Source organism: Chiloscyllium plagiosum, chromosome 3, assembly GCF_004010195.1.
Source record: "Chiloscyllium plagiosum isolate BGI_BamShark_2017 chromosome 3, ASM401019v2, whole genome shotgun sequence".
Lineage (NCBI taxonomy): Eukaryota > Metazoa > Chordata > Chondrichthyes > Orectolobiformes > Hemiscylliidae > Chiloscyllium > Chiloscyllium plagiosum.
Window position 1 is genome coordinate 74,844,697 of NC_057712.1, and position 24,057 is coordinate 74,868,753.

Consider the following 24,057-nt stretch of genomic DNA (forward strand, 5'->3'; position numbering starts at 1 on the left):
ATTTTCTGAGCATTCTGTATCTGTCAAGGCACTCTGGACAATTACACATGACTAGTAACTGAACCACATGTGCAAAAACACCAAAATGATAGATTACAAAGCATTCTGCATCTTTTGATTCTGCATTCAGGAATAACCACCATTAAAAAGAAAAACACTTTCTGACCATCATGAATCCCTAAAGAAAAATCTATTCTTTCCATTAAGCTGATGTGTATGTTTGTTTGTTTTGGACTATTTAGGACAGTACACATTGATATAATCATATTACAAATTATGTATTAACCAATTCTATCTATTTATCGAAAGGTGTGTTGTTTAATAAACACAAAATTATAATTTTATTATAAAAGAAACCTGAATAGAGCTTTTCATTATAAATTGATTATGGAGAAAGTAACAGTACACCATGTCAGGATTTGGGTTAAATACTTTCATTTTCTGTTGTGACCCATAGCGTAGAGAAACGTGAGCAACAGTGCATTCTACCTGTCTCAGTTGCAACATTGTTGAGCGAGAATGGAATTAAAATGGGGGTGGCATAGTGGTTAGCACTGCTGCTTCACAGTGCCAGAGACCCAGGTTCAATTCCCGCCTCAGGCAAATGTCTGTGTGGAGTTTGCACATTCTCCCCTTGTCTGTGTGGGTTTCCTCCGGGTGCTCCAGTTCCTCCATGCTCTGGTTTCCTCCCACATATAAAAAAATGTGCAGGTTAGATGAATTGGCTATGCTAAATTGCCCGTAGTGTTAGGTGAAGAGGTGGAATGGGTCTGGGTGGGTTGCTCTTCAGAGGGTCGGTGTGGACTTGTTGGGCCACGCTGTAAGTAATCTAATCTAAAAGTTGCAGATTTCAGTTCAGAACAGATACAATGTATAAAAGGAAGAGTAATTAGCCTTTTAGATTGGAAAAATATCAAACAAACAATGATATTTTATACACTTGGAACTTGTACTCGATAGCTTGATGTTATGTCCACAAAATGCATGAAAATTTTAAATTTTCTGTAAAACCACTCACTGGTGGTGTTAACGACTACTTACTTATATTGTTGTGGTTCTCTTCGCCAAGCTGGGAATTTGTGTTGCAGACGTTTCGTCCCCTGTCTAGGTGACATCCTCAGTGGCCTGGGAGCCTCCTGTGAAGCGTTTCTATGTTGTTTCCTCCGGCATTTATAGTGGTTTGTCTCTGCCGCTTCTGGTTGTCCGGTCCAGCTGTCCGCTGCAGTGTCCGGTATATTGGGTCCAGGTCGATGTGTTTGTTGATAGAATCTGTGGATTAGTGCCATGCCTCTAGGAATTCCCTGGCTGTTCTCTGTTTGGCTTGTCCTATATTAGTAGTGTTGTCCCAGTCGAACTCATGTTGCTTGTCATCTGTGTGTGTGGCTACTAAGGATAGCTGGTCGTGTCGTTTCGTGGTTAGTTGGTTTCATGGATACGGCTCGTTAGCTGTCTTCCTATTTGTCCTATGTAGTGTTTTGTGCAGTCCTTGCATGGGATTTTGTACACTACGTTGGTTTTGCTCATGCTGGGACAACACTACTACAGAGACAAACCACTATAAATGCCGGAGGAAACAACACAGAAGCGCTTCACAGGAGGCTCCCAAGCACTGAGGATGTCACCTAGACAGGGGACGAAACGTCTGAAACACAAATTCCCAGCTCAGCGAACAGAACCACAACAATGAACACCCGAGCTACAAATCTTCTCACAATCTTTGAACTTACTTATATAGTGTTTCATAACAGGATGGTGGGATTTGCACTGTACGTAACACACTTTTTCCAAATGCACAAAGTAGTAAGTGCATATTATATATGAGCCAAATAATGGTGAAGTAAATATATCAAAATAATTTTAATAGAATTATCAGTGAGAAAACGTTAAACGATAAATGCATATAAATAGCATGGAACTTGCATGCTAAATTCACATTGGTTCATATGCAAAAATACATACTGTATACCCATCTTTTAAATATTAATACTCATGCAACCATTGGTTACCTTTGGTATTTCACTTACAGAAAAGTTTTAGTATGGATAATTTATAAGAATGATTAAAATTTGGTCACTGGTGCAAGCAAGAATGCAAACTAAATTGATTACTTGTAGAATCCAGAAAAGAAATTTTTACAGTTTTCTTGCCTGTTGCAATTTCACAGAACTGAGAAAAGTGTTTTAACTATGGGATTTCAAACAATTCAACAAATTTTGAAGTGTCATTTTAATGCTTTACAGTTCACTAACATGTCAATATCTTAACCTTTTGATAATGGAACAAATATCTGTGAACCATAACTCTATGGTAGTATTTATTTCAAAATGTTCTATCAAAAAGGTTATTAACTCCCCCCATGGATCACAGAATTGGATTTTATGCAGCTCATTGCGGTAAGAACCATGCTGATTCGGGCCATTTAACTATGGCTGCAGCAATACGCACAGTCACTGTCACCAATGTTAGATCGGCCTTCTTGAGTGTGAACTCACTGAAAGTGACTGGCCCGAATGGAACTCCCGGCCGTGCAATCTGATCTCTTGTGAATCAGCTGGTGGGAATATTTATAGAAATCTTTAACTATGATCTTACTCGAGATCCTTATTATGATTTGAAGTCCCCACCTGTTCAAGAAGACCTGTTCATCATCATCCTGGTGCCAAAGAAAAATGTACTTACATTGTGCAATTGTAAGTGTACATAATGTCTCAATGACTACCGCCCAGTGGCTCTGACCTCAATAATTATGAAATGCTTTGAGAAGTTAGTCCTGGCTCAGATCAACACGAGCCTACCAAATTGCCCAGTCCATCATGCAAACCAGCCTTCCATCCATGGACTCCATCTATACTTGCAGCTGCATCAGGAAAGCAACCAACATAATCAAAGACCCCTCCCATCTCAGTAATAACCCTCTTCAACCTTCTTCCATTGGACAGAAGATATAAAAGTTTGAACACACGTATGATCAGGTTCAAGAATAGCTTCTTCCCCACTGTTATCAGACTTTTGAATAGACTGCTCAAATGTTAATTCCAATCTTTCTCTCTGCACCTTCTCTGCAGCTGTAACACTTTATGTGGAATTTTTTCTGCTGCCCTGATGCACTTCGTATGGTAAGATCTGCCTGTATAACACTTTTCACTGTATTTCAGTACATGTGACAACATCAGCTTCCCAGCAGATGGAAAACTCCCTAATTAATTTGGAGGATAGAAGGGATTGACGCAGCATTGCTGCCCGCCTGAGAAGAGATGTCAATTAATCTCATTTATGATCCAGGGATTAAATGAAAGTTGCACAGTATTTCATACCCTTGGAAGGCTATTCAGGAGAACCTCTCAGGTTTGCTAGAGGCAGGCAGTCACTCTTTGCCTGATCAAGGAACATGTTAGTAAAGAGTGCCTGGCCATTGAAAGCCACTCCTATCCTTGCCTCCCACCAGCCCTTCCGTGACCTGGGGTCTGAAGATGACAAAGGGCACAGGGTGGATGCAATGTTTTTCATTTGGCCAGCAATTTTTGACAGACAGAATTACTGCTGCTTGGAAACTCAACCACTTGGAAGGCCTGAAGGTGGCTAATTAAGTGCATCAGGCCTAGTTCACGTAACTGATGGGGATTCATTACTGGTGCTCCAATAGGTGGGTGAAACTTCCAATGACCCAACAACATCTTTGCCAAACTGTCAGGAATAAGAACGTTGACTTTTTTCTAATCTTAATTTACTGATGAATACAATACTTGAATCATCTTCTTGGTGAGAACAGCATTTCAAGCTTTCCAGCAACTTTGTCGGTCTATCTACAGTATTTAGGTTTGTCGGCCAACTAACTCACCAATGTAAGTGGATTCAGATAAACACTAATAGATCAGGAGAATTCACATTCAAAATCTTACACCAGGACACATTTTATGTATAATTTGGCCAGTGTCAGGTATAAATCCCTTTCTAGATTTGAGCAACAACTTGTATATGATATAATGCTTATAACTGTGCAGTTGATTATTTCAATTTTTGGAAAATAATTATTACTGAGGTTAGAATTAATATGGGTTTAACACCCTTCCTTTCACCATATACTATTTTACGTTGCAATGGAAAGACGGGGCATATTGGTGACTGGTAGTCCTTTAGTAGCATCCAACTGATTGTACTCCTCGATTAGGGATGACAAAGAATTTTTGGCTTCTGTGAAACAACTTTGTTCCATTCCATCCACATGGAGGTAATGATGAATGTGAGCCTGAAATGGCAAAATTAGTACAATTCATTATTCAAACAATTCACTGAAACCTTGTGATTGCTAGCAATACCCTATCATTATGTGGTCAAACTGCATTAGAAAGGTAAGTAATACAAAAGAAATGTTAATGAAAGAATAAATGAACATCTTTGATTTTGCTTGCTAAGTGGTAGCGAGAGCTCCCTCAAGCTCTTAATCTATTATTTTTTAAAAAGTCTGTACACTAGATACAATGCAGACCAATGAATCATGAGAAACGCTCAACTAATCTGGCTGTTTTTTAAATTTTATTTATCCCTTAACTGTGCTTGTTTGTCTGTTGGTCTTTTGTTTCAATGGGGCTGAAAACAAAGGTTATTGGGTTTAAATCACAGAATTAATTAGATTACTTTGTTGTTTAATTTTGCTCTAGTAAAGCTACTGTATTATTAATAAATAGCTCTATTTTCATTAAGCTACAAACCTGGTGTCCAAATTTATTATTCACAGAAACTGGAATTATTTATTCAAATGTCTGTTTAGGAATCATTGGAGTCAATTTTGAGGGTCTTTGATGTTTTTAATTTTATTGTGTTGTGAATATAGAGCTAGGAAGGCTGATTTGATTGAGCTCTCTGCCTCTGTTTTGTAATACGTGTCATATCAATAAACCACCGGGCTCTCATGCTAATATTCTTGTCCTGGGCCTATTGCAATGGTAGCTCAGTGCACTGGACAGCTGGTTTGCACTGTAGGGCAGTGCAAAGAGTGTGGGTTGAATTCCCGCACGAGTTAAAGTCACCATGAAAATCCCACTTTCTTGATCCTATCCCTTGCTGAGGCATGGTGACCCTTAGTTTAAAGTCACCACCAGTTGTCTCTGTCATTTAGCCATCAACCTGGACTGAAAAGCATGTTTGTAATATCAAGTTCTAAATTTTACATTTTTAAAGAAACAGATAGAAGTAATTACATTGATAAACAGAATTCCTAGGTGGAATTTTCTGTAGCCCTTAGGCATGTGAGCAGGGGGCTTGAAAATGGTGAGGGAAGGTGCAGAGGTGATGTGCCCGCTGTCTTCCCAAACCACTGAATCTTATCAGTGCCAAGAAAGGTCATGGACAGTTTTCCCACCCGGAGGCCAATTGCGGCCATAAGTGGTTCTGCAGGAACACACCACCTTGACATGGTAAATAATATGCCCAAGCCACCACCTCACCAAAGCCCGTGCAACTGGTCCAATGAGTGCAAGGTGGTGCAGCCTGTTAAGACAAAAATAAGTGCACCCCCCCTACAACAAGATACATCTGCCCCTCCTTCCCAATCCAACTAATGCTCCTTTAACTAATAGCTAAATTTTTTTCTGCCATTAACCCAAGTTCTTAGATACCATCAAGACATATGAATTATTCGGAATTTACCTTTTTCTTGTAAAGTTTCACAAATCGATCCTTTAGATCAGTGAAGGTAGACTTAACACAAGTATTGTTAGCTAGTGCCAATAAGGAGTGAGTATGACCAACTGGAGGTACTGAACAGAGACTTGTTTTCCAACCTTCCTGATTCCACGGGATAAACTGGAGAGAAGGTTTCAACCTGTATAGGAACACAGGGTACATCACGCTGAATGATAACTGCAGCTTTCACAGATGTTAAAATGGAATAATACTGCAAAATAGTTAATGAAGAAACAGCTAAGTAATCATTGCAGTGAATTTGAAAGAAATTTTAAGAATTTTTCTTTTGATTATTAAGTTCAATTTTCTGGGATAAAAGTCAATGTTTTGAATGGGTGACCAAGAAAGTAGATGAGGGCAGTGCGATAGATGCTGTCTACATTGCAAGGACTTGGACAAAATACCACATAGTTGGTTGTTGAGTAAGGTTAAATCTCATGGGATCGAGGGAGAGCTGGCCAGTTGAATACAAAACTGGTTTGAAGGTAGAAGACAGAGGATGGGGGGGTACAGGGTTGTTTTTCAAATTGGAGGCCTGTGACCTGATTTAGATGAGAATTTAGGAGATATGGGTTAGTAAGTTTGTGGATGATACTAAGATTGGCAGTGTAGTGAACAGTGAAGAAGGTTATCTGGGAATATAGCAAAAATCTTGAAGAACTGGGCCATTGGGCTGAGGATTGGCAGATGCAGTTTAGTTGAGATAAATGCAAGGTGTTGCATTTTGATAGGTCAATCCAGGGCAAGACTTATAGAGTCAATGGTAGGACCTGAGAGTGTTACAGAACAAAGAGATCCAGATATCAGTTCATAACTCCTTGAAAGTGGAGTCACAGGTAAACAAGGTGGTCAAGAAGGCTTTCAGCATGCTTGCTTTTATCGGTCAGAGCATGGAGAATAGGAGTTGGCACGTCTTGGGGACAGCTGTACAAGACGTTGGTAAGACCACATTTGGAATACTGCATGCAATTCTGGTTGCCCTATAAGAGAAAGGGTATTATAAACTAGAAAGAGTACAGAAATGATTTACTAGGATGCTACCTGAACTGGAAAGTTTGAGTAATAAGGAGAGCTGGACAGGCTGGAACTTTTTTCCCCTGGAGTGTAGGAGAGTGAGGGGTAACCTTACAAGGTCTATAAAATCATGAGAGACATAGAGAAGGTATATAGTCAACAACTTTTCCCATGGTAGGGGAGTTTAAAACGAGAGAGCACAGATTTAAGGTGAAAGGGGAGAGACACAAAGGATACCAGAGGGACAATTCATATAGAGGGTGGTGAGTGTCTCAAACAGGCTTTTAGAGGTAATAGTGGAGGTAAGTACAATTTTGTCATTTAAGTAACATTTGGACAGTACATAGATGGAACAAATTTGGAGGGATATGGACCAAATGCAGGCAAATGGGACTGGATTAATTGGGTAAACTGGGCGGCATGGACAAGTTGGACCAAAGGGTCCGTTTCCATGCTGTAAACCTCTATGATTGTTCAGGCTCTTAACTAGAGAGCAGCAGGTCTTCCCCAGGAAGTCTCTCACAGAGAATTAGAGGCCAGCAGCACATTAAATGATATTGCTACCAGGCACGCAGAGGCTCCTGCTGGTACAACACCCATCTGAGGCAAAAGATCCTGTTATATCACAGGATTCCTGGTGAACTGGCTTGTAATTCTCCCTGTAAAGCTGGATCAATACTACTGACAACATTAATTGCCTACATAAGGGCCATAAACTGTCAGTGGGTGGCAAGGCTGTCCACAGGCCTCCTGACCGTGGAATCAGAGCGGAGGTGTGAAATCACAGGGGTCCCTCACTTGCCATGCTCCTATTTGATTAAATGACCTCCTTACCACTAATTTCCCCAGGGAGTTACCACTCTCCAGTTTCAGACTGTCAATCTGCTTCTTCAGAACCAGAGCAGACAAGGGACAAAATTTCATTTGCTTTATTTTAACAAAGCCATTTACAGCTTCAATTCTTTGAATGGAAAATTAACAGTTGTAATGAAAATCTACCTTGAGAGAAATTAGTAATACCTAACTAAATGTTTATTTGGGTAAATGTGCTTTTTCATCAGAAATTAACCATCAGTTCATATAAACTAGGAAGACACAAAGTTAGATTCCTGGTCTATCTTCTATTAGCCAATTTCAAAGGCAGGGAAGGAGAAATTCATCACTAGTGTACTTTCCAGAAATGCTTACTCAAAGTAAACATAATGTAAGACTAGCACTTATGCCATTTGTCTTTATACCTGGCTATAAATGCTAGAATTAAATGCTAATCTAGCATTCAGCACTTTTGCAAGAAAAAAAGTGCATTTTTGATTATTACAGAATTTCCTTTTTAAAAACGTATTTCAATAGCCTCTCCCTTTTTCCTCCCTTAGTAAATGATGGTTAGGTTTTGCAAAATACCAAAGGATGTGCAGTCACCATGGAACCCAGCGACAAGTCAAAGCTGTTGGAAAATGGTTAAAAACTGGCATTAATTTTTTTAAAAGTTACAAATATAGTTATAAATTTTTGCTAACCACAACATGTACAATTTATTTATCACCTATATCTGCTCATGAACTTCCATAGAAATAAAGAATTTAATTTAAAATATAACACAGCCTTTGAACATATGAAAAAAAACTGACTTTCTACTAAAATAATTCCCCATCTAACAGGAAATCCTGCTCAAATTGTAATAATTGTCAGTTATTTAAAATAAAAATTGTATTAATTAATTATATGATGGTATTCACATTGTCCAAACAGAGCAAATATGACAGAACTGTTCTCACTTATTAAAAATTCAAGAATGAGAAGGCACAGAATTAAAGAATTGGCATAAAAAGCACAGACATTTTCCATACAGTGAATTGTTACAGTTTACAATGCATTGTCTGAGCACACACAGAGGAACCTAGAATATCCGAATTTCGGGTTATCCGAACAAGACCGCAAGTTGCCAATGCTTGGATAAACGGTTATCTGGCATTTGCTAATCTGAACATTCGATTATCCGAACAAAATACTTCCCGCCCTTGTCGTTTGGATAATAGACTTTCCTCTGTGCTGGAGAGGGGCTTGATCATTCAAAAGGGAACAGGGTAGTTATCTGAAAAAGACGAATGTGAAGAGTGGTGGGGAGAAGGTGGGGAAATGGTACAGGGTGAATTGCTCCTGCGGACAGCTGTTCCAGGTACAATGGGCCAAATAACCTATTCTTGGTGCGATAATTCGATGATTCTGGAGGTGCTTTGATGAAAAATGATTTCCTCTTCCAAGTATGAAACTTCTAAATGAACAACAGCTACATTAAATTAACATAACACAAAAAGAATGGTTTCACATGTGTGCACATGCTTCCTTCAAACCTCTCAATGTTTCTTCGAAGATCAGAAATCTGAACATTTCCTCGGACCATCAATGCACAGGCAAGGTACAGGTTACGTTTTGGGTCAGCATACATCAATTGGTGATCCTTACTAAAAGCATCGGTAAACATCTGATCCAACCTGTTTGAATAAAGAATCAAAGAGTGTGCAGCTGGGATAGTTTGCGATGTGTTGGAGATATAAAATATAAAAGCAAACTCCTCACATTAATCGTAATGTTAAACTTGCAGGACTAGGTTTTAATCATAACAAAATCCTATAATTTCATCCCCAACAATTTTGTGGGTCTAATTACAGTAGATAGACTGCAGCAGTTCAGGAAAGCAGCTCACCACCACCTTCTCAAGGGCAACTAGGGATGGGCTTAGCCAGTGATGCTCATGTCCCATGAGTGAATAAAAAAATACAACTTTAATATAACTAATTCAATAGAGCTAATGTGCAATAGCAAGAAAGTAGATACAGACTTTTCTTTTTAAAAACATTTTATTGAGAATTTGTATTCAGAAATCTCTCTTGCAATCTCCTCCCAACTCCAAATGCTCATACTGCTTGATGGCACCCTTTGTTGGCCAATGGTTGAGCTTTATAGACCAACCCAGAACCACATTATAGCATAGCAGACATATATTCTGGTTCTCTGCACGAGCAATTCACCAAGTGGCTACCCCCTTGCACTTCTGCAAATTTTAACATTTCTAAAAATGATTGAATTCTCTTTTGAAAGCCTTGATCGAATCTGCTTTCACCACATTCTGTGTATTTAATATTCTAACTGGGGATAAAATCAAATACAGGACAGACAGTTGCACACCCCAGTGGAAAGGTGAAGCTTTATGCCACGAATAAATGTGAAATCTGATCCTGTGGTTTTGAATATCACCAACCCACCTTGTTTCAGCTAATTGAGCATAGCTCGGTCACTGAGCAGACTCTTGTTCAGGAGTCAGGATACTTGCCAGCCAGCTGGACCTATGGAGAGTGGTCTGATCAGTGCTGCCTCTTGTTGGGAGAGTCTACGGTGGTTGACAGACCAGGACCGTTGCCAATCAGCTGGTGGATTGGTGTGTGTGTGTGTGTGTGGAGAGGGGGGGTATGTGTGTGGGGGTTGGTAGATGACTTACCAACCAAGAGCTACTAACAAAGCAGAGGCCAACAACTTGTCCTCAGCAGTAACATAGAGAAGACTGTGGCTGCTGCAGTAAGGACAAGCACCAAAATGCCAAGATCATAGATAGACCCAGGCCATGGAAAAGAAATGCAGGATGAGGGGATTCATGGAATGTGGATCATGGGGAGAGTACAATGAGTTGGGAGGTGGGGGCAGGAATAGCTCTGTGAGACCTCCCTCTAGTCCAAATCCAGAGGCCAATCCTTTTTTTAAATATATAGATTTAAAAGGATGCCCTTCTTTTGTATTCAATGCCCTATTCATAAAGCCCGGGATCACAAATACTTAATTAGCCACATTCTCAACCTGTCATGCAGCCTTTAATGATTCATGCACTGAATTCTAAAGGGACCTGTAGCAATAAATCAGTTAGTTTCTATTGCTATCCCATTCTATCTACTAAGATTCGTCACTTCACATTTTCTGCATTAAATTTCATCTACCACTTTTGTGTTGATTCCATCAATCTGACCATAACCTTCTGAGGTACAACCCATCTCTTTCACTGTAATACTTCTGAATTTTACCTCATCCCCAAAGTTTGAAACATGCACAATGTCCAAGTCATTTATTTAATAACAGCCAGGTGCCTTAACAGCAATTCCTGCAAAATGTCACATTAAACCGCCCTTCGTTTTGAAAACTATCCACTATTGCTGTTTCTTTCAATGAATCACTTTTTGTTTCTATGTTGCTACTCTTCCTTTTTCCCATGATCTCCAACTTTGCATCCACATTTGCTGTGCAGCACTATGTTAAATGCCTTTTGATATCACTATTTCAACTGCATTATCCTCATCAGAAATACTCTTTCCTTATTAAACAACACAAGCAAATTAGTTAATTTGTCCTTAACAACACCTTGCAGAAGACTTTTGGGAGTATTTCCAGAAATCTTCGCTTCTTTTTAAGAGATTCCCTCCATCTGAAAATCTAATGAAAAAGGAACCATGATGTCCTCTCTGATGACTAATCATGTAAATGCTTTACTAAACTGATATAAATCAGATTTGAACACTCATTTTGTGTTAAATTAGCTGATACAAGTTGGGTTTGTGATACTCAAAAACCGCAGGATCAGATTTCACATGTCCTTGATGGGCATTTTCCCTGGGTGAGCAACTGTCTGTCCTGTATTTGATGTGGTTGTTCCTTGTCCCCAGTTGATTGTAGCTAAGATGCAATTCATCCCGCACTTATCCTTGTACACAATTGCGTGATCCTCCAACTGACTGGATGTAAAGTTTGGCAGGAACCTTCTGCCAGACTGTGGATCTTACAGGTTTACAACACCAACCCTTCCTCCCGGTCTTACAATTTCACCAGGATGCCACAATTCATTTAGAATATTTCTACCACTTTATCACTCACTCAAGGGTTCCACACTTCTAAGCCCTTCTGCCTCACCAAGCACACTGGCTTCTTCACCTTCCTTGGATCAATTTCAAAACCATTTTCTTTACATTCAACTGTCATCTATGACCCTTCTTGCAGCTTGATTTCTCAGGCATTGTTTCTTGTTCTCTGTCCTCTACACTCCAGCATTGATTGCAGTTTCTTCAGCTGCCACATACTTGTTCTTTGGAATATTTTCTAACTTACTGCCTCTTTTCATATTATCAAGAATCTTCACAATGCTTTTCTTTTCTGTTTATCCTATCTCCCAATCTCATCCATCAGCTTTTTTTCCCCCATTTTGTATCCAGGTTTTACATGTATGATCCTAATCTCTCAGTTGGTGGAGAAACAGTGGTGATGTAGTAATGTCAAAGAACCAGTAACTGAGCAATATGACTTTCTTTCCAAAAACACTGGCAAAGGCCCTACCTTCTTGTCGGAATGTTTACATCCGCCAAGGAATATAAAGGAGTTAGACTAGAAACAAGATAATGAAGCCGTGGATATGGAACCAGGTTCATGGTGATTTCATTAAGATCCATGTTGAGAGATCCTTCAAACCTAGCAGAGCTGCAACAAAAATAAGACAAGTAAACTAATATCAACACTTTTACACAATCTTGAGCTATGTAAAATGTTGTTCTAATGACACCTTATTCATCAGAAAAGATTCCAGAATTAAACAAACTGCAACACAGAAAATCTAGGGCAAATTATTGATTAGTCAAGTGTACTGTTCATGTTATATCTGGAAAAAAAATCATCTCTGTCACTACTTAAAATTGCAGACAGTAAATCTTGTCTGCAAATAAGTAAATACTGTGTGAGTGCTCATTGTATAACCAAATAAATGCTTTCTAAAAACTATTACACACATATTGTTAAAAACAAAAGTAAAATATTTTTGACCAGTGCGAAACAAAGTTGAGAGATAAATCTATTAAAAATCAAAAATAAATTCAAGTATTTGATTAGCATAATACCTGATGACAATGTACCATTTTGCAAGAAGCTAATTATTTTTACAGAAAGTGCTTAAACCCACAAACATTCAAAATATATTGATTTTGTAAATCAATGGACATGGCATTGTTCAATTAACATAATTCTTAATTTCAAAAATAATTGATTAATGCTTCTGACCAGATCTTTTAGAAAAGATTTTTGAGGACTATTTAATATCTATCTGTAAAGAGCCAAATTTCCCTGTAGAGGTTTAAAGCATTCTACAAAATACAAAGTTATTTGCAATAAAATGTCCATTTGAGAAGCAATTGAATGAAATGACAACAGTCCAAAACAATACAATTTGATTTCACAGTATAGAACAGAAGACATTAAGATTTTTTGAGCAATTATGCAACTTTGACTATTTTATTACATGCATAAATAATATTAATGAAAAATGGGCAGGGAAACAAATGAGGTCAAGGGTTTAACAGCTTCTAAAACAACTGGACTAACTTTCTAAAGAACCACAGCCAGTCTCGTAACAAGCTTGCATCAGTATGCATCCACCCCCTTGGGCCTGCGGAGCTGACTCAAACCTCTACTAACACTCAGAGAACTTTAGGCCTAACGGGGCTTTTAAATTGAGGCAGGTCTGCAGAGTCAAGAGATTTCCCAACTCTCAGTAGCAAAACTCCGATCCCTTGACTACAATACTGGCTTTCTCTCAATTCTCCTTGGATACTCCCAAATTCTATTTTGCCTAACTTCGTCTTATCTATTCCAAAACATTCAAGCACCTTTCTCATCGCTTCACACTGAAATAAAAGGTGGTCTTACCTACAAGTGGTTCCATCTTTCTTTGACCATTTTCTTTTTTTTTAAGCAAAACCCTTACTATTTCCCTTTGTCTTGATTTTCAGTTTCTGTGCACACCCTTAGTCCATCTAATCCCTTTTTTCATTTTCTTTCTCTACTTTTTAAATTTCTCACTGGCGTCTGCAACAACACTGGTCAATCGTGGCAGACAAATTTACAGAATTTCTTTCTGACCCCTGTATATGATCAAAACCAGCCCACAGCTATCCCAACTTGTTGAATACTACAATTATTTATATAAACATTCACTCACCTGGTCAAATTCAGCAGCAAGTTAGCTACAATATTATTCATAGCATCAAATGGTTTTTCCTGTCGTTTGACTTTAGACTGACCAGAAATCAATGTACTTTGCAGTTTTATTGCAGACGCTGATTTACCAGAATTGGCCATCTGATTGATTTTGTTCACTATGTCAATCAAGGACTGTTTTAAGAAAAAAAATGATAGAGTTCAGGCAATATGCATTTTGAAATTTAGCGCTATATAAAACCATAATATTACATTAGTATAATACAAAATATTTGAGAGACAAATACAGGCCTTAATATTTTGTGGGGAAACAGAGAACGCGTGGCAGGACTGTAGTAGCCAGGAAATGCCAAAACAAAAGTATTCTGAAAGGATTGCTGAGTTTGATAGAAGGAATTCATTAAAAAAAATTTTTGTTTCTTGGTTAGGAGCCATTCAGATTGATATTATTGTTGAGCAGGAAGGGGGAGCATGGAGGCAAGGTTGGGATACATAGAAGCTACAAATTGAGGAAATCAGCTAAATCAAAAGGTTTTATTTGTTTAATTAATTCTCAGGACATTGGAGTTCATGTGACTATAAACACATCAGAATTAGGCCATTCACTCCATTGAGTACACTCTACCATTCAATATCATCATAGCTGATCTAATAATCCTCAACTCCACTTTCCTGCCTTTTCCCCATTGATTCATGGATAAGAACTCTGTTGCTTTCTAAAGTCTTTCTCCGTTTAAATAATGTTCAGCTCTTCTATACCTCCTGTGAAAATGCCTAATCTTTCAATTCCTCACATTATATTCCACCTATCAAGTTTTAGCCAACTCATTTAACCTGTCTATATCCAAATGCCAACTGTGTCATTCTCACCAACTGCCTCCCACCTAATTTTGTGTCATCCGTAAACTTGGCTATGATACACTGTCCTCATCCAAGTAATTAATATATATTGAAAATAATTGTGGCCCCAGCTTCAATTCCTGTGGCACTCCACTAGTTAGAGGTTGTCAGCCTGAAATTGCTCCACTTATCCAAAATCTGTCTTCCACTGGCAAAACTAGCAGTGACAGCCCAACTCTACTTGTCTCAACTGTGTGTGGCCATTTTGGTTTCTTCAATGGATAATTAAGAGCTACCTCTATTGGGTGCGTAGTCACACAACAGTCAGACACACAAGTAGGATTCCTTCAAAACAAGATTCCTTCAAAGTTTTATGTCATCTTTCTCTCCTACCCCCTCGAGACCACTGATAATAGCTCTAATTGTTCAATTTTATTAAAACGGAATTCAAATTTTCAACGGTCTTGGCTCATTTAAACTCTTGTCATGATTATTAGTTCAAACCTCTTATTTATTAGTGCAATAACACAACCATGATGCTAGTGTTTTCAGCCAGATGATAGACAGTTGCACTGAGCAGACAGATTAGCTGATGTATAGGGTACAGCCATTCAATCTGGTCTTGCTGGTAGAAGCAGAGCCACAGCAGGGAGTCTTGCCAAGAGACTTCAATTAATCAGCAATTCTACTACCTGCCAAAATGGCCCATTTCAAAACAGAGTCTTCCTTATGTGGCCTTGAATTCACAAAAAGCTTGAATGATCTGTAGACTGCCAGACTATAAATTGTATTGATTATTGCAAAACATATTATTCATAGGTTGATTTGGTTTCAAAAACCATTCCCATCTCTATTTACAAAAATCTAAAAACTGTTGTTTCAAGACACAATTAATGGCAAACTGACAACGTTGTGACAATTTCTGAGCTCAAACAATCCCAGGAATTAAATCACTCTAGTAGCTATTTCAGAGCTGATGTGAAAAACTGAGCTTACTTATAGAAATAGAAATGCTAGAAATATTCATGCCAGACAGCATCTGTGCAGAGTGAAACAGAATTAACATTTCTGTTGAACGTCTGATTTTGGGAGCTATGCAGAGTTAACATCAAATGTGATTAAGCCACAAAGTATTGAATTCCATGAAAGAGGAAGTTATTTTTCCTTGCAATATTTCATATAAAAGTGCTTTTATTTACCTCCCTCTCTTCCACTTACTTGGTCACTCATTGGTTGCATATTCCTAACTTACTCCTTTTATACCTTTTGTGATGTGAGCTTACTGCAAAAGGAAAATCTGTGCAAATGAAAATTTGAAAACACAAAATGCTGGAAATACTCTACGTCAGGAAGCATCTTAAGAGGAAAAGAGTTACCATTGCAGATTGATAACTTGATGTCAGAAATGCTGCCTCTGTTTCATTCTCCACGATTTTTTGTTCTGACATATTAGCTCAGTTGCTCATCTTATTTTTGAAATAGCTACAAGAGATATGGATTTATATCTGGCTGTTTTGACTTAAAAACTGCAACAACACTGTCAGTTTTCCATTATTTGCATCCTGAAATATAACTGAAGGTTTCCACGATAATAATATAAAGAAGAGCAGATATTTTGCAACACTGTTTATACAAGTACACATCTTTCAGGATAAATGTGCCTCTGGAACAGTTAAAAACTTTCAAATACAATGCTCAAAAATTAAAATCACTAAGAATTGAATAAATACATTTCCCAAAAATAAGATAATTAAAATTAACATTAGGTTCTCTTGGATTTTATCCCAGTTGGTTTCTTGAAGATGCTGCCCTCTTAACTCTCAATCATCCCATCCACACTATTCAAGTCCCTGCACACCCCGATGGCTTTGAATGCCCTTCATGTCACCATGACCCTTTCAATCAGCCACATGGCCCAACTGCCCATGCCATATTAATATCAACCCATAACCCTTTGCTTTCACACCTTTGATGCTAACTCATCCAGTGTCCACAAGCCACAGGAGCCATGCTGAGCAGAGCAAGTTGTCACATCTCAATCTGAACATGTCCATCCACCACACAGACTCCAAATTGGAGGATTGTGGTGAAAATTCCAAACATCTATTACAGATTTCACTAAATCTACATTTAATTTACATTAACATTAAATACTTAAACCCACATAAAAAAGACAACATTGGAATAATTTCACAGTTATACAGACCTTACTGTCAGTCAAGGGAGTGACTTAAGTTCCAGCTGAAAACTCAGCATGGAGTTCAGGGCCCTACTGGGTGAGTGATTCGCTAATGTGGAAGTCACACCTCACTCCAGTTTCTGCCTCCATATCTCCCCCCCAGTAAAATAGAATCTGTCTATTGGGGGCGAGACCTCTGGATCCAAGTGGCATAACCCATTTTAGAAGGTCCCGAGGTACTCCACAAGTTTTTAAAAATCCAGACTAAGTTTTTGTTATTGCTATACCACCAATGTTTGGACAGCCCACAACAACTTTTCATCAAGGTCTCCATGGCCATGTTTCTCCTTAGCTCTAACTTCCTTAACTGTGTACTCAACGGATTTTCACGAACTCTACAATTCTTCCACGTTAGTTTCACATTTATCTCATTTCTTTTGTCTGCCATTGGTGCCTATGCTTTCAGCTAAGTCCTCAGTTTGGATTTCTCAGTAAACCGGTCCACTACTCTCCTCCTTTCAGATGTTCCTTCAAACTTTTGACTATACTTTTGCTTCTCTATCTGAATTCTCTTCAGCGCTGGTATTTGTATCTATAATACAATCCCATGAAGCATTGTTGTGAGTTGTTCTTTTTAAAAGCATGCTATATAAATCTAAATTATTTGTAACTACATTCTGTCTTGAAAAGGTATATCCTGGAATATTTTCATGCATACCTGGTTTTCAATGGGTAAAACACAATCTGCATGCTCAGTCAGTTCTTTCATGGCAAGAACACTGTTGTAAGGTGAAGTGATCACATCATCATCAGCAGAAGGGTAGACAGACGTAACAAATCTGTAGACTTCTGGAAACTCATCCTCTAGAAGGCTCAGCAAAAAGGTACCCAGACCAGAACCAGTCCCTAAAAGGAATTTTTGTTAAAACTTCATCAACTCATACTATTTTACAAAATATGCTGAAAACAATTTATCCGTAGATCTAATTTAGGTAAACTTTGATTTACATTTGCAGAAAGGTTGGGAGATAGAGGACAGAGCATAGTGTTGAAAGGAACATTTTCTGGAAGGTTAGATGTGACGAGAGATTTTCCCCAGGAATCCAAGCTGGGGCTTCATATTTTCATCACATCTGTCATCAATTTTAATGAAGGAAGAGAGTTACAGATGTAATTTTTCATGTGACACTAAACAGCCACACAAATTGTGTACAGGAGGGAGCAAGAATATATACACAACCCTATTGAACAGGCAAAACCAAAAAGGCAGTTACAGTTCAATGTGAGAAATTGAAAGGCCATCCACTGTGAAGCTGAAAAAAACAAATCTAAATATTTTCCGAATGGTGAGAAATTGAGAGTTATGAAGTAAGATGGGAAAGGAGGGGCAGGAGCAGGCTTTTGGCCCCTCTAGCCTCCTTTGTCATTCAATTGGATCATACCATCAACCTCAATGCCATTTTCCCTGATGGTCTTTAATAGATAAATCTCTGTCAATCTGTGCCTTGAATATACTCAATGACTAAGCCTCCACTGTCCTCTCCAGAATTCCAAAGATTCACCACCATCTGAGTAAAGAAGTTACTCTTCATCTGAGTCACTGATTGACCTATTTCCTATTCCGAGACTGTGACGGAATCTTTCCAGCCCCTGAACGACGAGGACATTGGTAAGTCAGTTGAGACAATAAGGCAAGCTCAGCAGAAATTAGATTCTTAACACTGAGAAAAAAAGTCAGCTTCTGCAACAAACCTTTGAATGGCAAGATGATAATGTTGCTAATGAGCAGTGATGGGCCTATTTGCATTACTTCCATGAATTATTCCCCAATTTCACCTAATTGATATGCTGCTATGCACTATCCCACCCGCCAAATAGAAACTAGCTGACAATCATTCCTAACAACAAGTGGGAACCTGGTGACTTCAGCTTGCCACTTGCTCTCCCAGAGCTCTATTTTGAACAGCAGTTACCAACATCTCAGAGCATGCTCCATCAGCGGTGAATGCACACCTACAGACACAGTCATCAGACACAAACCAGCCTCACAGCAACCCCTAACTCAGTTAATATACAGTACTTCACTTTGGAGAGCACCGGCATCTCCCATTGCAATGCGATGTCAGGACACTCTGGATTCAACCAGAGTGTACCTAAGGACTTTTCAAATTCACAAATTAATTAGAAAAGACAGAGAAGAGGAATTCAGAGAACGAGGTTACTCTGAAAAAATAAACTGCATTTATTTCAATGCAAGGGGTCTCACAAGTAAGGCTGATGAAGTCAGGGCATGTATCAAACATGGGACTAGGATGCCACAGCTGTTACAGAAACTTGGCAGGGGAAGGACAGGACTGACAGCTCAACGAACCAGGTTTTAGCTGCTACTGGAAGGATTGAGAGGAGGGGGGAGTGAATTTTTTGTTTAAATAAAACATTACTACTGTAATTAGAGAGGATATTACTGATGGATCATCCAGTGAAAATATATGGGATGAAATTAGAATTAAGTAAGGGATGATCACCTTGATGGGATTGTATTATCGGCCCCCACAATAGTTAGAGGAAAATTGAAGAGCAAATATACAGACAGATCTCATTAATGCAAGAATAATAGGGTTATAATTTTATAAATATAAATACGAGCTTTTAATTTTCTGAACTTTAACTGGGAGTGTCATAGTGTTAAAGGTTTGGATGGTGAGGAATTTGTTAAATGTATTCAAGAAAATTTTCTTTATCAATATATAAATGTTCCTTGTAGAACAGGTGCAAAACTTGATGTTCTCTTGGGAAATAAGGCAGGGGCAAGTGATTGAAATGCTAGCAGGTGAACACTTTGGGACAAGTGATTATAATTCTATTAGTTTTAAAATAATAACAGAAAAGGATAAGCCTTCCATAAAAACTAAAGTTCTAATTGCAGTAAGGCAAATTTTAATGATATGAGACAAGAACTTGCAGAAGTGGATTGGAGTAGAGGGTTAGAAGGTAAAAGAATGACTGACAAGTGGGAGGCTTTCAAAAGTGTGAAAGGTCAGAGCCATTATGATCCTGTTAGAAAGATTATGCTGGTAAGATTAGGGAACAATGGATGAATAAACATAGAGGTTCTAGTCAAAAGTAAAAATGAGTCATATATTACATATAGACAGCTGAAATCAAATGAATTGCTTGAACAGTATAGAGAGTGTAGGGGCATTCTTAGGAATGAAATCAGGAAGGCAAAGAGGAGATAAGATATCCTTGGTAGATAAGGTTAAGGATAATCCAAAGAGATTTAACAAGTACATTAAGAGCACGAGAGCAACGAGAGAGAGTAGAGCCCCTTAAAGATCAGTGAGGTTGTCTTTGTCTTGAACGTTAGGAAATTGGAGAGATATTAAATGAATATGTCATGTCAGTTTTACTGTGGAGAAAGAAATGGAGTCTAGAGAACTCAGGGGAAATAAATACTGATATGTTGAACACAGTTCACATTACATAAGAGAAAGTGCTGGAGATGTTAGAAAACACCATAGTGGATAAAATCTCCAGAACCTGATCAAGTGTATCCCAGGACGTCGTGGGAATTTGGGGGCAAAAATAGTAGGGACCCTCGCATAGATATTTGTATCACTGCAGCCATGAGTGAGATTCCAGAGGAATGGAGGGTGGCTAATGTTGTACCTTTATTTAAGGAAGGCTGTAAAGAAAAGCCTGAGAACTATAGACCAACAAGTCCGATATCAGTGATGGATAAGTTGTGGGAGGTCAGTCTGAACGATAGGATTTACATGCATTTGGAGAGGCAAGGATCGATTAGGTATAGTATGCATGGTTTTGTGCGAGGGAAGTGGTGTCTCACAAACTTGATTGAGTTTTTTTTGAGCAAGTAATTAAAAAAAAAATTGATGATGGTAGAGCTGGTAGATGTTGTTTAAATGGGTGTTAGTAAAGCCAGGTTCCACTTGGTAGACTAATCGAACACACAAATAGCTATTAATGGTAATTGTTAGTGGCTGACAATGGGTTGTGTGGAATAGCAGACTATGTAATAACAAGGCCTGGGGTAAGGACATGGGAGAGCTCCAGCCTTAAAGTCATTGAACACGGTATGGGGTCTGGAAGGCTACAGGGTCCCCCTGTGGAAAATGAGGTGCCGTTCTTCCAGCTCATGCTGAGCTTTGCTGGAGCACAGCAGCAAGCCTAAGACATAGATGTTGGCAATGAAACAAGGTGGTCTGTTGAAGTGCAAGTGTTCAGCAAAGTGGTCACCTAGTTTACGCTTCATTTGCCCAATGTAGAAGAGATCACATTGTGAGTAGCAAATGCAATAGACTAGATTGTGTGAAGTGTAGGTGAAACATAGCTTCACCTGAAAGGTTTGTTTGGGCACTTGAATACTGAGGAAGCAGGTTAGAAGTCACAAGACACCAGGCTGAACTGGCTGGGGCTGTTTTCCCTGGAGTGTCAAAGGCTGTGGGGTAACCTCATGGAGGTTTATAAAATCATGAGGGGCATGGAGAGGATAAATAGACAAGGTCTTTCCCCTGGAGTGGGCAGTCCAGAACTACATGGCATAGGTTTAGGGTGAGAGGGGAAAGATATAAAAGACACCTAAGGGGCAACTTTTTCACCCAGAGAGTGGTAAGTGTACGGAATGAGCTGTCAGAAGAAGTGGTGGAGGCCAGTACAATTGCAACATTTAAAAGGTATCTGGATGAGTATATGAATAGGAAGGGTTGAGAGGGATATGGGCCAAGTTCTGGCAAATGCGACTAGATTAGGTTGGGATATCTGGTCTGCATAGATGAGATGGACCGAAGGGTCTGTTTCCATGCTGTGCATCTCTATGACTCTATGACATGGGATTCAGGGTGTGCTTGCCAATTGGATACAAAATTGGCTTGCTGGCACTGGACAAAGGGTGCGAGTGGAAGGTTTTTTTTTCTTACTAGAGGCCTGTGACCAGCGGTGTTCCACAGGGATCGGTACTGGGTACACTGTTGATTGTTATTTATACAAATGATTTGGAAGAGAATATATGAAGCATGATTAGTACATTTGCAGAAGACACCAAAGTTGGTGGTATAGTGGACAGTGAAGATGGTTATCCAAGATTACGAAGAGATCCTCATCAATTGGGTCGATGGGCTGAAGAATAGCAGATGACGTTAAATTTGGATAAACTTGAGGTATTGAATATTGTTAAAACAAACAAGGGCAGGACTAATACAGTTAATGGTAGGGCCTTGGCTAGTGTTGTAGAACAGAGACCTAGGAGTCAGGTCCAGAATTCTTTGAAAATTGAGTCACAGGTTAAAACAGGGTACTTAAGAAGGTGTTTAGCATGCTTGTTTTCATTGCTCATATCTTTCAGTATGTGAGTTGGGAGGTTATGTTGACATCGTAAAGGGCATTGGTGAGGCCTCCTCTGGAGTACTATGTACATTTCTGGTCACCCTGTTTGAGGAAGGATATTGTTAAACTTCAGAAAAGAGGATTCAGAAAAGATTTACCAGGATGTTGCCTGGAATGGAGGGTTTGTTACAAGGAGAGTCTGGATAGGCTGGGACTTTTTTCACTGGAACATAGGAGGTAGAGGGGTGACCTTATAGAGATTTATAAAATCATGAGGGGCACAGTTAAAATTTAAAAGACATTTGGATAAGTACATGGATGGGAAAGATTTGGAGGGATATGGGCCATCTGCAGGCAAGTGGGACTAGTTTAGTTTGGGAACATAGTCAACATGAACTGGTTGGACTGAAGGGTCTGTTTCCATGCTGTATGACTATAATTCGATAGCTTTCTGCTCTCAGAACCTGCTAACTTTGTGTCTACTTCCACGCTTACAGCATTTCTGCCTTGCCTTCCCTACTTGCGCTTTCTCCCTCAATCAGAACTCATAGTACTTATGTTTTGCCTTGCTTGCTGGCACAAACAAAGGCAGACAACTTGTCATGCCTGGCAGCAGTCATTAATCAATGGGGTGGAGATGTTACTATACGGCACTATCATGCTACATCAATCTCACGGCAACATCCAGTGTCTGCCAAACATGCAGCAAACAAACTGGTAAGCTTCAACCAAATGACCATGTCTCAAAATTTGAGGGGAGTAGTCCTCAGTCAAATGAGACAACCTTTAGTCAGGAAATGCTAGAACAATTAGTCAAGGGCATGTCTGCCATCAATCCAGTGGCTTGAACAGTCAGTTGATTGCTTCTGGCGGTTAGGGTGAGGGATCTGTGTCATTATAGTCTGGCGAATGGGCTACGGTCAGCCCTGTAGGTCCATGGTAACCAGTCAGGGAAGCTGCACAGAAAGTCATCAATTGGAACTGTCTATCCAACTCAGTTAAGGACATGAGCAACTGTCAAACAAGGGAGGGTTATCACATGCCACTGCGTGGCGTGGAAACCAGGGAACTATATTGTTGGGATTGAAGACAGCATTCTGGATGTCGATAGGACAACAATTGTACAATGGACATGAAAGTGCCTGCCAACATGTCTGGAGTGGGCAGGGTAATTATTTAATTTTGTGAGGCAACAATCTTCACTTTTGTGAGATGTGAAACCCTTCAAAGATCAATAGCATTAAATAGATGCCCACATAGTATAGGTGAAAGGCTTGTGTTCACACAATACTGTATGTGAACCTTAGGCATTGATCTACTGTGTGGAGTACAAATCCTGGCTCCAAGCTCTTGACTAATTCCTGCAACATCATAAATCACTCCCACTGGATTGCTGGGATGCACATGCAATGTATTGAAACCTGGAAAGATTCACCTTAATTATCAACATATTAATCACCATCCAGAGTCCCATAGCCCGTTCACTTCACACCTTGGACCATGAAACATCTGATAGCTAAACTGTGCTTTCTTTCTTGTAGTTACAGCTAAAATAACATGAGCTCAAGCAGCTCATGAAAAGTCAATCCATATTTACAAATGTGAGTAAAAATCAAAAGAACTGTGGATGTTGTAAATCAGAGACAAAAACAGAAATTGCAGGATAAGCTCAGCAGGTCTGGCAGTATCTGTGGAGAGAAATCAGTTAACGTTTTGGGTTGAGTGCGTCTTTGTTTTGTCTCTGATTTACAAATATGAGGATGTATTTACAATGAAATTTCACCAGCTTGCCCTGAGAAGACATTCATCTTCCATTGCCTTCCATTATGTCGCTGTATAGTCTCAAGCTCTGAAGCTTGGGTGGATGGAGTCTGCCTTACAGCGGAGCCTGTCACACTTGTAGTTTTGGGCAGGTGATCCTAGGGATAGTTGCAGCTCAAGAGCCAAGAACAGAGTCCTGAGAGGAGACTCCATGGCGC

At 39.2% G+C, this 24,057-nt stretch overlaps 1 protein-coding gene across 1 annotated transcript in view; it reads right to left on the minus strand.

The window, feature by feature from the left end:
* Positions 1-1,776: 1,776 nt before the first annotated feature.
* tube1 (tubulin, epsilon 1) overlaps positions 1,777-24,057 on the minus strand; it is a 40,431-nt gene continuing 18,150 nt past the window's right edge. The window contains exons 7-12 of the mRNA XM_043684590.1: positions 17,454-17,641; positions 13,718-13,890; positions 12,067-12,207; positions 9,048-9,188; positions 5,647-5,821; positions 1,777-4,246 (exon numbers count right to left, since the gene is read on the minus strand). Coding sequence (XP_043540525.1) covers positions 4,088-4,246; positions 5,647-5,821; positions 9,048-9,188; positions 12,067-12,207; positions 13,718-13,890; positions 17,454-17,641 — 977 coding nt within the window. The 3' untranslated portion in view covers positions 1,777-4,087. The remainder of the gene's footprint in view (positions 4,247-5,646; positions 5,822-9,047; positions 9,189-12,066; positions 12,208-13,717; positions 13,891-17,453; positions 17,642-24,057) is intronic.